This window comes from Hemitrygon akajei, chromosome 22 (assembly GCF_048418815.1).
Source record: "Hemitrygon akajei chromosome 22, sHemAka1.3, whole genome shotgun sequence".
Classification (NCBI taxonomy): Eukaryota; Metazoa; Chordata; class Chondrichthyes; order Myliobatiformes; family Dasyatidae; genus Hemitrygon; species Hemitrygon akajei.
The window spans coordinates 23,112,909-23,127,699 of record NC_133145.1 but is presented as its reverse complement, the minus strand read 5'-3'; the positions used below and the strand labels follow the sequence as shown (position 1 = coordinate 23,127,699).

Below are 14,791 nucleotides of genomic sequence, written 5' to 3'. Positions count from 1 at the left end.
CTCACTGTCAGTAAGCCTGCATTGGTAGCCATTGACTAATATTAGCAGTAAATTAGCAGTAACATGCGATCTTATAAGTTAATACCGATTCCACATGCATTCTGTGCATGGCTGTTGAATTGCCTTTGTGAGTGTGAAGCAGTACTGTGGATAATGAACAGTTAGAGTTGTGTGAAGAAGCACAGTTCCTGTCAATAGCAGGGTGAGAGTCAGATATTAAAAGTGTATAATTGCAAGAAAAAAAACTGCATAAACAAATAATCTAAAACAGTAAGTAATGTACATTGGTTTGAGAAGAAAAATATGGCGCCTGATTTTTCTCGAACCATTCACAACAGTGGCCTAATAGGGTTCTTGTTTAGCCAGTGAATTGTCAACTTGTCACTCAGTCAAGAATGAGGTTACATCTTGAGCTGTCTCACCTTCCCACTAATAACTCCAAGTCATTATGCTTGTGTGGCATGAATGTGTAGTTACAGTGCCTAATGATTCTCTATGTAAAGGCACTACAACGTCTGGTATTGAGCTGAACAAGACATATCAAACCTTTTAGATGGTCATTGGTCATGGCTCAAATCCAAGAAGGAGCCATATATTTTTATGATATAAAAATGCATATTTAATCCTTTTAGACAATTTACTGGTGCAGAATTTTCTTCCTGCACTTTCACACAGCACAACACCAGAATTATGCAGACTTCATTAATCCATGGGAATGATCTAAATCTATTGTTGAATACTCAGTGGTTACATTCTACACCGAGAATTTGACATTCTGCATTGGGATTTCATGGCTATATGTGGATCAGAATATTTTAACAAAATACAGCTAAGATACAAACTTTTCATACAGGGGGTGGTGAATACTTGGAATAAACTGTCAGAAGAGATGGTAGAGGCTGATATAATTACAACATTTAAATTTTTTTTTCTGTTCAGCACAAACATCGTGGGCCCAAAGGGACTGTTTCTCTGCTGAACTCCTTTATATGCTGTTACGGACCAGCAGCAATAGATATGAAACTGAGACAGGGTTTATAAACAAACCACGAGATTTATTAACCTCTGCTCAAAAACATCGAAAAGTAAACAAATGATTAACTTAACCTGAAGTTAACAGTTAGGCGGCTATATATAACAAACAAGTCAAATGTAGAAACTGTCCTTAACGAGTTCTCATCCAAGCAGAGTCTTAAAGTGGTAAGTTCAAAAGTCCATCTGATTTGTACAGTCATTAAGGAGAGACTTTCCTGAAACAATGATTCCTTTGAAGTAATGATGAATCTGTCGACCACACAGCCGAGAGATGCCTTGTTCGAAGAAATCATGAGGAAATAAAAGGAACTGACCTTTTGACTGGAGGGTGGTCACTGCACAAACCTTACTGACCTTGCAGGGGTTTAACTCAAATGTGCCTGCCACAATTCCTGAACAAAGATTCAAAATGGTCAGTCATTCCCAAGATGCTAAATGACATTAACTGTACCCAATTCTTTAAGCTCGGATAACTCTGGTAATGTCTTCACTCTCCGATACTGGACTGTAAGGGAAAAATAAACGTGCAACAAACAAAACCTGTGGAGCCTCCAAAAGTAAAAATGAGAACTGTGTCACAAACTGCGGCTTGGTTTAAATACCGTTTGGAACATGCCATCACGTGACGTAACATCACCCCACGGTCAAGAGACAATAACGTCATCCCACTCACAAGAGCATTACATCATCCCACTGTCCTGTGTTCAAACTGTGGCCATGTAACAATGCTAAAAGGCATTTCAACATGTACTTGGACAGGAAGGGTACATATGGGTATAAGCCTAATGTGTGCATATGAGGTTAGGGGACATGGACATTATGGCCTGTATGGGCAAGATGGGCCAAAAGGGTCATTATTCCACTGTACAATTCTTTTGTCTGTGATGTCAACTTGAAATCTGTGGAAGATTAAAGGTTTTCATTTTGGAGTTTATTGAACACAGCAAGTTAATTAATTAATTGAGATACATGAGAACATAAGAAATTGGAGCAGGAGTAGGCCATCTGCCATGTTGAGCCTGCTCTGCTATTCAATAAGATCATGGCTGATCTGACCATGGATTCATCTCTACCTATCTGCCTTTTCCCCATAACCCTTAATTCTCCTACTATGCAAAACTCTATCCAACCTTGTCTTAAATATATTTACTGAGGTAGGCTCCACTGCTTCATTGGGAAGAGAATTCCACCAATCTCTGGGCAAAGCAGTTCCTCCTCATCCCCATCCTAAATTTACTGCCTTGAATCTTGAGTCTATGTCCCCTAGTTCTAGTCTCAGCTACCAGTGGAAACAACTTCCCTGCCTCTATCTTATCTATCCCTTTCATAATGTTATATGTTTCTATAAGGTTTCCTCTCATCCTTCTGAATTCTAGTGAGTACAGTCGCAGGCAGAGCAATCTTTTCTCATAGTCTAACCCCCTCATCTCTGGAATCAACCTGCACCTCCTCCAAAGCCAGTATATCATTCCCCAAGTAAGGAGATCAGAACTGCACACAGTACTCCAGGTGCAGCCTTACCAATACCCTATACAGTTGCAGCATAACCTCCTTGCCATTAAATTCAATCCCTTTAGCAGTGCGAAATAGGCCCTTCAAGGCACATCATCCAACAACTCCCCGATTTAATCCGAGCCTAATCATGGAACAACTTACAATGGCCAATTAACGTATCAACTGGTACTACTTTGGACCGTGGAAAGAAACTGGAGCACCTAGAGGAAACCTATGCAGTCTTGGGGAACACCTAGAGGAAACTCATGTAGTCTTGGGGAGCACCTAGAGGAAACCCATGCAGTCTTGGGGAGCACCTAGAGGAAACCCATGCAGTCTTGGGGAGCACCTAGAGGAAACCCATGCAGTCTTGGGGAACACCTAGAGGAAACCCATGCAGTCTTGGGGAGCACCTAGAGGAAACCCATGCAGTCTTGGGGAGCACCTAGAGGAAACACATGCAGTCTTGGGGAGAACCTAGAGGAAACACATGCAGTCTTGGGGAGCACCTAGAGGAAACCCATGCAGTCTTGGGGAGCACCTAGAGGAAACCCATGCAGTCTTGGGGAGAACCTAGAGGAAACACATGCAGTCTTGGGGAGAACCTAGAGGAAACACATGCAGTCTTGGGGAGCACCTAGAGGAAACACATGCAGTCTTGGGGAGCACCTAGAGGAAACCCATGCAGTCTTGGGGAACACCTAGAGGAAACACATGCAGTCTTGGGGAGCACCTAGAGGAAACTCATGTAGTCTTGGGGAGCACCTAGAGGAAACTCATGCAGTCTTGGGGAGCACCTAGAGGAAACTCATGTAGTCTTGGGGAGCACCTAGAGGAAACTCATGCAGTCTTGGGGAGCACCTAGAGGAAACACATGCAGTCTTGGGGAGCACCTAGAGGAAACCCATGCAGTCTTGGGGAACACCTAGAGGAAACTCATGCAGTCTTGGGGAGCACCTAGAGGAAACACATGTAGTCTTGGGGAGCACCTAGAGGAAACTCATGTAGTCTTGGGGAGCACCTAGAGGAAACTCATGCAGTCTTGGGGAGCACCTAGAGGAAACTCATGCAGTCTTGGGGAGCACCTAGAGGAAACTCATGTAGTCTTGGGGAGCACCTAGAGGAAACTCATGCAGTCTTGGGGAGCACCTAGAGGAAACTCATGCAGTCTTGGGGAACACCTAGAGGAAACTCATGCAGTCTTGGGGAGCACCTAGAGGAAACACATGTAGTCTTGGGGAGCACCTAGAGGAAACTCATGTAGTCTTGGGGAGCACCTAGAGGAAACACATGTAGTCTTGGGGAGCACCTAGGGGAAACTCATGCAGTCTTGGGGAGCACCTAGAGGAAACTCATGTAGTCTTGGGGAGCACCTAGAGGAAACTCATGCAGTCTTGGGGAGCACCTAGAGGAAACCCATGCAGTCTTGGGGAGCACCTAGAGGAAACTCATGCAGTCTTGGGGAGCACCTAGAGGAAACCCATGCAGTCTTGGGGAGCACCTAGAGGAAACCCATGCAGTCTTGGGGAGAACCTAGAGGAAACCCATGCAGTCTTGGGGAGAACGTACAAATTCCTTACAGGCAGCAGCAGGAGTTGAACCCAGGTCACTGGTACTGTAAAGCATTGTGCTAACCACTACACTACCCTGTGGTCCCAGTTTTTTTCTTCTATATTGCTTTTTATAGTAATTTTTCTGCAAGGGCAAATGGAGGGTCAAACTGGCAGCTGAGAGGTTCAGCAGAATACCTGAATCACTAAATATCACTATCTTAACTAAATGATTTTTCATTTGGGGTCAAGCTGAGAAAAGCCAGGTTACATTGAATGCGCCAGTACCTATTAACATCAGATAGAACACCATACATTCAACAGTAAATAACCAGCATTACTTTATGCATCACCAGATATTGAGGCAGTGGGTCAAATAGGAAAATGACAGTGTAACAATAAAGGAAAATATGACAATATGTATGTTCATCCATCCAAATCAAAAGGGTAGTTACTTACTAATAGTCAGTAATGAAGGTATAATAGAGCTTGATGACTGGAAGTAATTCACTATTTGAGAAGTCATTTACTGTAACTCTGGTTATTAGTGAACTAATTATTTACGCATTTAGTTTTGGGTCTGTGTTTGAGCCAAGAGTACTCTTTTCTCTTTCAGCCAAACCTCTAGGCCAGGACTAATTTATGGACAGAGGGAAAAAAATCCTCATCATTTCTCCAATGCTTTCTAGGAAAGAAGGGCATTGCCATTCACCCGAACCAGTTCTTTCATAACGCTGTATACCTCATTTAAATCTGCCTATGTCTAATGTGTTCCAGAGAAGGGCACAGCAGCCCTCTTAACCTCTCCTCCTAACAATAATTCTTCCTTGGCGCTGGTCCACATGCACATCCTTGCACATCCTTCGTGTAGTGTGGGAACTAGAAATATGCTTCAGCTGAGGCCGTACTGGTGTGTTTTGCATCCCACCGTGATCTCTCTGCTTTTTTTATTCCTTCTCCTCTACCAATATAAAGTATTCCATTTGCTTTATTTGCCACCTTTTCAATTCTATCCGACATTTTCAGTGATCTGTGGAACTTTATTCCATCGTTCTTTCCTTCAGTTTTTAGTATTCCACCTTTTATTATACTGTACATTCTCTTATTTTGATCCCTCTGCAAATGTGTTATTGAACACTTAAGACAAAATTCCACTTGCCTGCTTTGTTTCCCCCTAGCCAGTCCACTGATATATTCCCAGAGGCTCCAGCTTTCTTCCTTTTGGTTAGTTGTAGTAATGCCAGCACACTTTGTATAAACAAGTCTGTATTTGGGTACCTACAAGGTGCCTCGCTTCCTCCCCAAGTGTAGATCTCACGACTATTCCAACTTTTAAATATCCTATTCAGTATTACCCTTTGCTTTCTGTTGCTGATTGAATTTTAAGTCTCTTTTGCCACTTTCCAAACATTGAGGAATCTTTATTTTCATGATTAGTCTATTAACTTGCTTAATTATGCTTGGACTACATTGCATGCATTATCCTCAATGATTCTTCTATTTAAACATTCCATACTATTCAATTAACCTTCCGTCAACAAATTCTTTTGACGTGCTGATTGCCATTGATTAACTTGTGCCTCTATCTATTGATTTCTCTGATCTCTGCTGTCCTTTAGGACTTTTCAAGCAGTTTGCCACTGATACATGGCCAATGGGTGTGTAGTTTTTTTCTTTCATTGTTCAAACAAATACATCAAGTCAGTCCCCTGCTACCAAACCTGTACCTGAAGAAAATTGAAATATATTGGTCAGGACTTGACTTTTAAGAATCTGATCATTTATCCACATTGAAAGATGCTGGACTGTGTAATACATTCTTTCTCTTTGTTTGTCATTTCCAGTGCTTCTTATTCTTCTGTCTTTGTATCAATGTCTGTATCACCCCCTTTTCTGAGAGGACAGATGCAAAGTATTCATGCAGAGCTACATGTATTTTCCCTTCAAGTTACTGTTCTAGACTCCAAAAGGATTATGCTTTCTTTATTGCTCTTTCACTTAATATATTTATCAAAAAATCTAATTTTCCTTGATTTTATCTGCCAGTATTATTCAAGTACCCCTCTTGCTTTCTTTTAACTTACTTTAATTTCACCTTGCAAGTGCAGCAATTTTGTGTGTAGCATGCTTCTGATTTTTGCTTCATCTCATTTTGTAGAGAGTCACAGATTATAGAAACTTGCCCCTTGGTCTAACATATCCAAGCCAAGTATTAAGTACCATCAATATTGCCTGACCTGCTGAGTTCCTCCAGCATTTTGAGTGTGTTGCACACCATTTCCACTGCTGATCCTTCAATGAGGACTATAATGTTTCCCTTAATTTCCCCTTCCTGAAGTCCACAATCAAATCCTTGGTCTTAGTGACATTGAGTGCGAGGTTGTTGCAACTCCACTCAACTAGCTGATCTGTGTTACTTCTGTACATCTCCTTGTCACCATCTGAAATTCTGCCAGAAGTGGTTGTGCCATTGGCAAATTTATAGATGGCATTTGAGCTGTGCCTTGCCACACACTCATGGGTATAGAGAGAGTAGAACAGTGTGCGAAGCATGCATCCTTGAACTGCACCAGTGTTGATCGTCAGTGAGGAGGTAATGTTGTGCACTGACTGTGGTCTCCTGGCCAAGGATCCAGTTGCAGAGGGAGGTACTGAGGCTGAGGTTTTGGAGCTTGTTAATTAGTACTTCCCCTTGCTGAATTACCCCTTGTGTATTTAATATTTCAGTAATATTTGAGTAATATTGTAAGTATATTTGATTACCCATTCATTGTTTGTTTAAATAATTCCTTATAGGTTGTATTTAAAAGTTCATGAATCGTATACATCATGATGCCACCATGTCATAGGTGTGTACCTCACTTAAAAGTAAAAACCAAACTAGCAGACACATTGCTTGGACTCCCTTCTTTCATTTAGTTTTATGTTTTGGAGCTACAAAACATTACAGTGGTGATGAGAAATTTTAAACAAACCTGAGACAGCTGCCGACCTGTTTAAATGCAGCAAAAAGTTTCAGTTTTAAATAAAAGCACAGCAAGACATTTGGATTTTTAAAAAAGTGCAATGCATTTGTTTTTTTTTGCAAAGGGAAGAGAAAGATGGTTGAGTTAACACTTAGCAGAAAATAGACATTCAAGGGTGATAATATAAATCTTAAAAAAAAGAGCAAAGATGGCTGGCTACATCAGAAAGATAGAAGATAGACATGTTTGAATTCACAAAACGTAACTGGATATTTTATACTGAGTGAATTGAGCAGTATTTTTAAGCAAATAACATCACCAAGGAAAAGCGAGTGCATGCTTTGTGGAGTGTATTGGATGGAAAAGGGCAAAAAGATTTGTTTGTTTTATCAACTAGACAAAAGCATTTGATAAAGTGAAGCACAATAAGTTATTTGAAATATTACAGGAAACTAGATCTAGATTCGAAAGACCTCCGCCTAATCAGAAATCTGTGCTGGGAACAAGCTGTCGCTGTAAGAATAGATGGAGAAGTGAGTCAGTTTACAAAAATCAAGAGAGGCATTAGACAAGGGTGTGTTTTCTCCCCTGATTTGTTTAATGTGTACAGTGAAACAATATTACAAAAAAAAAGAGACATCTTGGGAATCAAAATTGGCGATGAAAACATCAATAATTTCAGATATACGGATGACACTGTTAATTGCAAGTATGGAGGAAGAACTACAAAACTTAATTGATATAGTTGTTGAAGAAAGTGCAAAAATGGGTCTATCTATCAATTGCAAAAAGACAGAATGTATGGTGATATCCAAAAAGAAGGAGAATCCTATCTGCAGGCTGAGAATAAATGGGGAAGACATAAAACAAGTACAGAACTTTTGCTACTTAGGAAGCTGGGTGACATCAGATGGCAGGTGTGACATGGACATCAAAAGAAGAATGGGGATGGCAAAAGACACCTTTACGAGAATGAAGAGTATACTGACCAACACTAAACTAGGCATGACAACCCGCCTCAGTGTACTGAAATGTTACGTTTATCGAGTTATGTTATATGTTTCAGAATGTTGGACAATATCTAGTAACATGAGGAAATGAATTGAAGCAGCAGAGATGTGGTTTTTGAGGAGGATGCAAAGAATATCATGGATGAAACGAATATCTAACGAGGATATCATGAACACAGCAAGAACAAAAAGAGAAATAATGTATGAGATCATGAAAAGGCAATGTAACTTCATTAGACATGTGATTAGGAAAGAGGAGTTAGAATGCATGGTAATTATGGGAAAGATTGAAGAGAAGAAAGCAAAAGGAAGGCAAAGACAAATGACGATGGAGACAGCAGCCAGAGAACTGGAAATGAATACCAATGAATTGATCCACTTGACCTGAAACAGGAGTGTGTGGGCCATGGCAGTCAAAGCCCAAACTGGGCATGGCACCTGATGATGATGATTGGATGACAAAATATCCAGTTCACTTAGACATTGAACTGCTCCAACAAAACCAGCTGAAATGAGCATTCCTGAGAACCAAAACGATTGTTGATTGCAGAATGCTTCAGGTTTCATAAGTGGTATCAAAAGGAAGGAGAGTCCATTTCAGTGTATGAAGCTGAATTGAAGAGATTATCTGAGCGTTGTCAGTTCAGTGATAGGCTTAACAATGTACTGGTAGATCATTTAGTTTGTGGAATCTTACAAGAAAGCATTAAAAAATGACTCCTAACTGAAAGGCAATACACATTTAAAAGAGCAACTGAAATTGATGTAACAATGGAAACAGCAGCCAGAGATGCAATTGAGTTGCAGTCAGGAATGAAAGTAACCGTGAACAAAATTGCAACCTCTAGATGGATGCCTGCCTAGCCGAACAAATTCTGTTGCCATTATGGCAGGGACTTGCAATAAGGTGAAATTTGCAGAAGATGCAATAAAGTTGAACACATACAAAGAGCCCAATCATGTCGGGCATACAAAAATAAATGGACTCTGCATGGAAGAGAAAAAGGTAAAAAGTCAAGTTGCAGTTTTAAAAAGAGCACTAATTTGCATGGTGATGATGAAATAACTGATGATAATAGTGTCACAGAACTAGGTAGCATTGAGTCTTGCAGTGTGCAAACTAACAAGAGACAAGCAATATGGCTTACAACAGAAGTGAATGGCAAATTATCTAACTATGAACTAACACTGGAGAAAAGATAACTTCTGTAGGAATGACATTTGTAACAGAGAAATCCAACAACCAACAAGCCACATTAGGCTTGTAGGTGATAAAAACAAGAGGGCCAGCATTGCGGGGTTGTGATTGGCTGAGGCAATTAAAGCTTGATTGAAGATCCATCCACCATTGAGCTACCGCATCCGCTGCAGTAGAGTCAACTGAAAACAAGTTAAGAAAGATGTTCAAGGATGGCATTGGAAAACTCAAACATATCAAGGGTTAAAATTGTGTTAAATTTAAAAATTTAAATATTTTACCTAAGTTTTACAAAGCCCGTCCATTTCCTTATACCATCAGTGATATAGTAGCCAGCTGACTAACGGAGGCCTACTAGTAGCCAGTGAGCTATATTGCATGGAATTCTTTCCAAGGTTGAGTGGAGCCCTGGCCAACACCATTGGTCCCAGTAGCCAAGAAGAATGAGATTGTCAGGATCTGTGAATGCTTTAAGTCACCATCAACTCAGTACTGAAAGTAGATCAGTACACTCTACCCAGCATAGAGGATATTCTTGCAAACCTTTCTGGGAGGGAAACACTTCAGCAAAGTGGACTTAGCTGAGGTCTACCTACAGATGAAGATGGATGAAGAGTACAAAGTGCTTCTCAACATAAACACCCACGAAGTGTTTTGTCACAATAATAGGCTTATTTTTCGAGCAGCATCTGCATTTGCACTTTGGCAGAAAGCCATGGACCAGGTGCTGCAAGGCTGCCCAGGCACTTGGTGTTACCTGAATGACATCATTGTTACTGGAAAGGGTGACAAGGGACTTATCCAAAATCACAAGACAGTGTTAAAAAGATTAGAACACTATTGGCTCAGAGCACAATGCAAGTGTAAATTCTTTAAACCAAGCATCACTTACTGTGACCTCACCATTGACACGCAAGCATAACATGTGTGCTGAGAAAATTCAAGTAATGGTGGATGCCCCAAGGCAGAAGGATATGTCACAGTGGTGTCGTTCTTTAGGATTGTCAATTATTAAAACAGGTTCATGCCAAACTTGGTTACATCCCATGAACTCATTTCTACAGATCTGGAAGAAAAAGCAATGGACAAATCAGCGTGAGGTGGCTTTCCAAAAGACAAAGGAAATAGTGATGTTATACACTGTACTCACACATTATGATCCACTTCGTCCAGTGAAGCTTGTCTGTGATGCCTCGCCTTAAGATATAGGAGCAATTATGTCCAATGTCCCTTCAGCAGTGCGAAATAGGCCCTTTGATGGAAATGAACAGCCCATAGCTTTTGTATTACGTTCCCTTGCTGTTTTAGAGAAAAATTATGCACAGATTGACAGAGAAGCTTTGAGACTGGTTTCAGGTGTGAAGTGGTTCAACCAGTGCTTGTATAGGAGAGAGTTCACCCTCATTACTGATTATCAACTACTGCTGTCCAATTTCAGTCCACAGAAGGGTGTTCCACTAGCAGTAGCAACACGAATACACAGATAGGCTCTGTTTCTTGGAGGACACAATTACAAGATGAAATTCAAGAGGACAACTAATCATGGAAGTGTTGATGAATTATACTGTTTAGCCTAGGGAAGGGAAATATCCGAAAAATTTACAAAAGAGGATACTCCTCTGATGTATCCTTCCTAATGCAAGTCAGAAGTCTCGCGATTACAGCAGAGATGGTCCAAAGGGAAACGGAAAAGAACCCGCACTGTCTCTGGTCTACATGACCACCCACAAATGGCTAGAATATGCAGCAGAAACTCCAGTTCCCCCATTTTCACCAATGCCAGCTGAACTTGGACTTGACAGATGTTGCCTGATGTGGGAATTGAGAGTTGTTGTACCAGTCCAGCTGAATGTTAATTAAGGTATATGAAATCTAGGCATGCTCAAAATGAAAGTGTTGGCTTGAAGCTATAGGTTGACTCATTATAGAGCCTAATGGCCTGGGGTAAGAAGGACCTCGTATAGCGCTCTTTGGAGTAGCGCAGTTGTCTTTGTCGGTTATTAAAACTGTTCATCTAAGGTGGCATACAGAGGGTGCGAAACATTGCCCAGAATTGCCAGGATTTTCCATAGTCCTTTGTTCTACCACAGCCTCCAGTGTGTCCAGTTTGACTCCTATAACAGAGACTCCCATAGCAGATGCACTCTCCTCTAGGAAAAAAGTTCAAAGTAGATCAATGTACATATATGTCACCATATATAACACAGATTCCTTTTCTTGAGGACATAATCAATGAATCCAATAACCATCATAGAATCACCTACTGGGGGAACAACCAGTGTGCAAAAGATAACAGACCATTCAAATACAAAAAGAAATAATAAATAAATAGGCAATAAATATCAAGAGCATGAAATGAAGTGCCCTTGTAAGTACCTCTTAAGTTAAATGACCAGACCCTTATTTTGTAACCATCAGAATCAGAATCAGACTTTAATCGCCAAGTACCTATGCACATACAAGGAATTTACTTCTGGCAGATGTTGTCTCTCTGCTCATAACAATAATAATGATAAATATAAATGAAAATATAGATTATACATACAGGTAGTGCAATCCAAGTAATAGTTAGCCGACAGTTAACCGGCAGTTAACTGTTCAGCAAAGTGACTGCAGTAGGGAAAAAACTTCTCCAGTGCCTATTAGTCTTAGTCTGGAGGGATCTGAAGTGCCTACCAGACGGAAGCAGATTGTGATGCTCCCACTGGTGGAAACACCCAGTACCGTCTCTTCTACATTATAAATATTATTATAGAAAATTAGGACAGGAAACATTCTGCTTGGTCTGATACTCAATAATATAGGTGTTGGGCAACCTTAATTCTCTTTCTATCCAATCCCCACAATTTTGACCTTGAAGTAGCATAACTGAGTATCCTGGTGTAGCTGTTTCTCAGTTGGTAGCCAAACTGAGCTGTAGTCAAGATGCACTTTCAGAGAATTGAGCTAACCATCAAGGTTGACATTTTTGTTTTGAGTTCAATGGTATGGCATTTTTTTTGGGGGGGGGCGCAGGGAGAACCTTTCGGGAGGATGCAAGGTTAAGGCGAGCCACACCTGTTATCAATAGTTGATGTAATTTATCCTGTGGTACAATACCAAAGAGGAGTAGTGTAATTGTGCATTTCTGGTTAATAATTCCCACCCATTGACCATTTTAAAACAGTTTAATCATTACTGGTGGTGTTTTCATGCATTGCAATTCAAGATCAAAAGTACTTTACTTTGATAAAAGATGCTGCTTTATTACACCACCTAAGCTAATCAGTTGGAGTTCTGCAGAATCCCTCTCGGTTGGCCATAAACTTGCAGGATTTATTTTGAGGTATTTTCATGCAAGTTAGTGAAAATGATTTCAGGCATTTAATAAATACCAGCTACTTGAAAAAAGAGACTCAAAGTTTCTATCTACTGGCTTTCTTCATTTGGCTGATATTTTGGCTCTATATTGCAAGGTTGTAGCCTTGGGTCCTGTACTCTGATATAAGATCTCATCTAAGGAAGCTAATTCTCCTTCACTGTTCTGATAACGAGTCCTGTCCCTGAAACACTAACTGTTTTTCTTCCCATAGATGGTGCCTGATTTGAGTGTCTCCAGCATTCAAATGGTCATTCAAACTTCCAGGACATTTTTATAGCTTGGGACATTTTAGAATTGCAGCCTGCCTTCCTCCTCCTAATTGCATTCAGAAAATTTCCTTCTGTGGCCAGTTATCATTCTGACATCTTTGGAACAATAATGATATCTCCACCTCAAAATGTGTCCATATGTTCTGAAATGATGATGTTTTTTTCCCTACAAAATATACTTTATTCACTAAACTTATCTAACAATACATTTACTACACCATGCATATTTTTACTTAAAATATTTACATTGCGTCAGTTTTCCTTTCTCAGGCATCCCCTCAGCAGTTCTTTTAAGAAGATTTAACAGTTCTCAGGTGCTCAGCATCCAGTGGTGGGAGAGCCCCATGTACTGGGCTTCTCTTTTGAAGGATTTTTTCATTTAATCAAAAATGATGGGTGATTATTATTATTCAATATATGATGACAGCTAAGAGCAGCTTTGCAAGTGGGGATGTTCCTATTGTGAATATTAACATCAACACTGAGATTATTCTCAGTCAAATAATTTACTATCAATGAATAAAATGTGACTAAAGCGGAAGTAGAGGTAATAAATTCTGTATTGTTCCACATGGGACTGCACTATTACAGCTGATGAGCCACAGGTCCTCCATCAGCATTCCCATTCCACTCAATTAATCTCTGCAGGATTAGCTTGTTTGAATGACGAAACACAAAGGCAGTCGTCTCACTACAAGCGCCCTGTATCAGTGTCTGAAGATGCTTCTGTATTACCAGACCAGGAGAGTCAAAAATTACATCCTATGACATAGACATTTGGATTGCTTACCGAGCCATTCAATGCAACTGTATTAAAGAAGGTCACAGATAAGGATTATTGCAGCATTAAGGAATTGAATAAGGCATAACATAGCAATTAAAAATTTGTAAGATTACTTTTTGCCTGCTTGCAGCACTTCGATTACAGAAGGTTCAGTGTTCTATTGTCTTAACGTTCGTTACGCTCGTAGTACAAACTCTGTTGTACTGAAACTCACCCATGTTCACTTTGCTTGTTTGATCAATAATTAATAGAAGGAAGTAAAAGAATATTTCTTTTTTCTTTAAACAGGTAAATTGCATTACATTTCCCCATCCTGATGCAATGACTGAACAGCAGCTTCTCAAACCAGGTGATTGGAGCTACTGCGATTATTTCTGGGTAAGCAGTTTTGCCGTTTGTGTTTGAGCAGGGGTAGTGCTCTTGGGGAATACAGTCAGAGTCATACTGCAGGAAACAGGCCAACCATCCCTGCCCACCAAGGTTCACGTGCAAGTTTGTCCCATTTGCCTGCATTTCGCGCACATCCCTCTAACCCTTTCCTGTCAATGTACCTGTCCAAGTACTTTTAAAATGTTGTTTACATAGCTGTTCATCAACCACTTCCACTGATAACTGGTTATATATATTCTCTGGGTGAAAATCGTTGCTTCTCATGTTCCTATTAAATCTTTCCCCTCTCACCGCAAACCTTTGCCTTCTAATTCTTGGATTCCCAACTCTGGGAGGAAGAATATTGATTGGCACTTCAGTTCTGGGTGTGACTTCTAGTCACATTGCCACCTTCTCCTTTGAAAAGGGTATCAACAAATTTTTGTTTTGTTTTGGTGTTAAACTGAAGCTCCAGTTAGGTGGCCATTAAAACTCCCCAAAGTATTCTTCGAAGTGTAGAAGATGGTAGGTTGAGCCTGCATGTTACCTTCATAGGTCTCAGATGATTTCATCACAGCTCAAAGAATATACATGAAATTGGCAGAAACCTATGGACAATTAAAAAGTATTGAACTGAATGTTAGGCAAACATAAATATTGAATTTGATATAAGTAAAATAAGCAATTAATATAATGAAAGATTACTTAAAGCTGAGCACATTAGTTCTCCCAGTTTAATAATGCACCAACTTATT

At 40.2% G+C, this 14,791-nt stretch overlaps 1 protein-coding gene across 4 annotated transcripts in view; it reads left to right on the top strand.

Moving 5' to 3' along the window:
• The window catches only part of gas7b (growth arrest-specific 7b), a 491,997-nt gene that overhangs the window by 384,440 nt on the left and 92,766 nt on the right, over positions 1-14,791 (top strand). For all 4 annotated transcript variants that reach the window (XM_073025845.1, XM_073025847.1, XM_073025848.1 and 1 more), the window contains one exon: positions 13,956-14,045. In XM_073025845.1, coding sequence (XP_072881946.1) covers positions 13,956-14,045 — 90 coding nt within the window. The remainder of the gene's footprint in view (positions 1-13,955; positions 14,046-14,791) is intronic.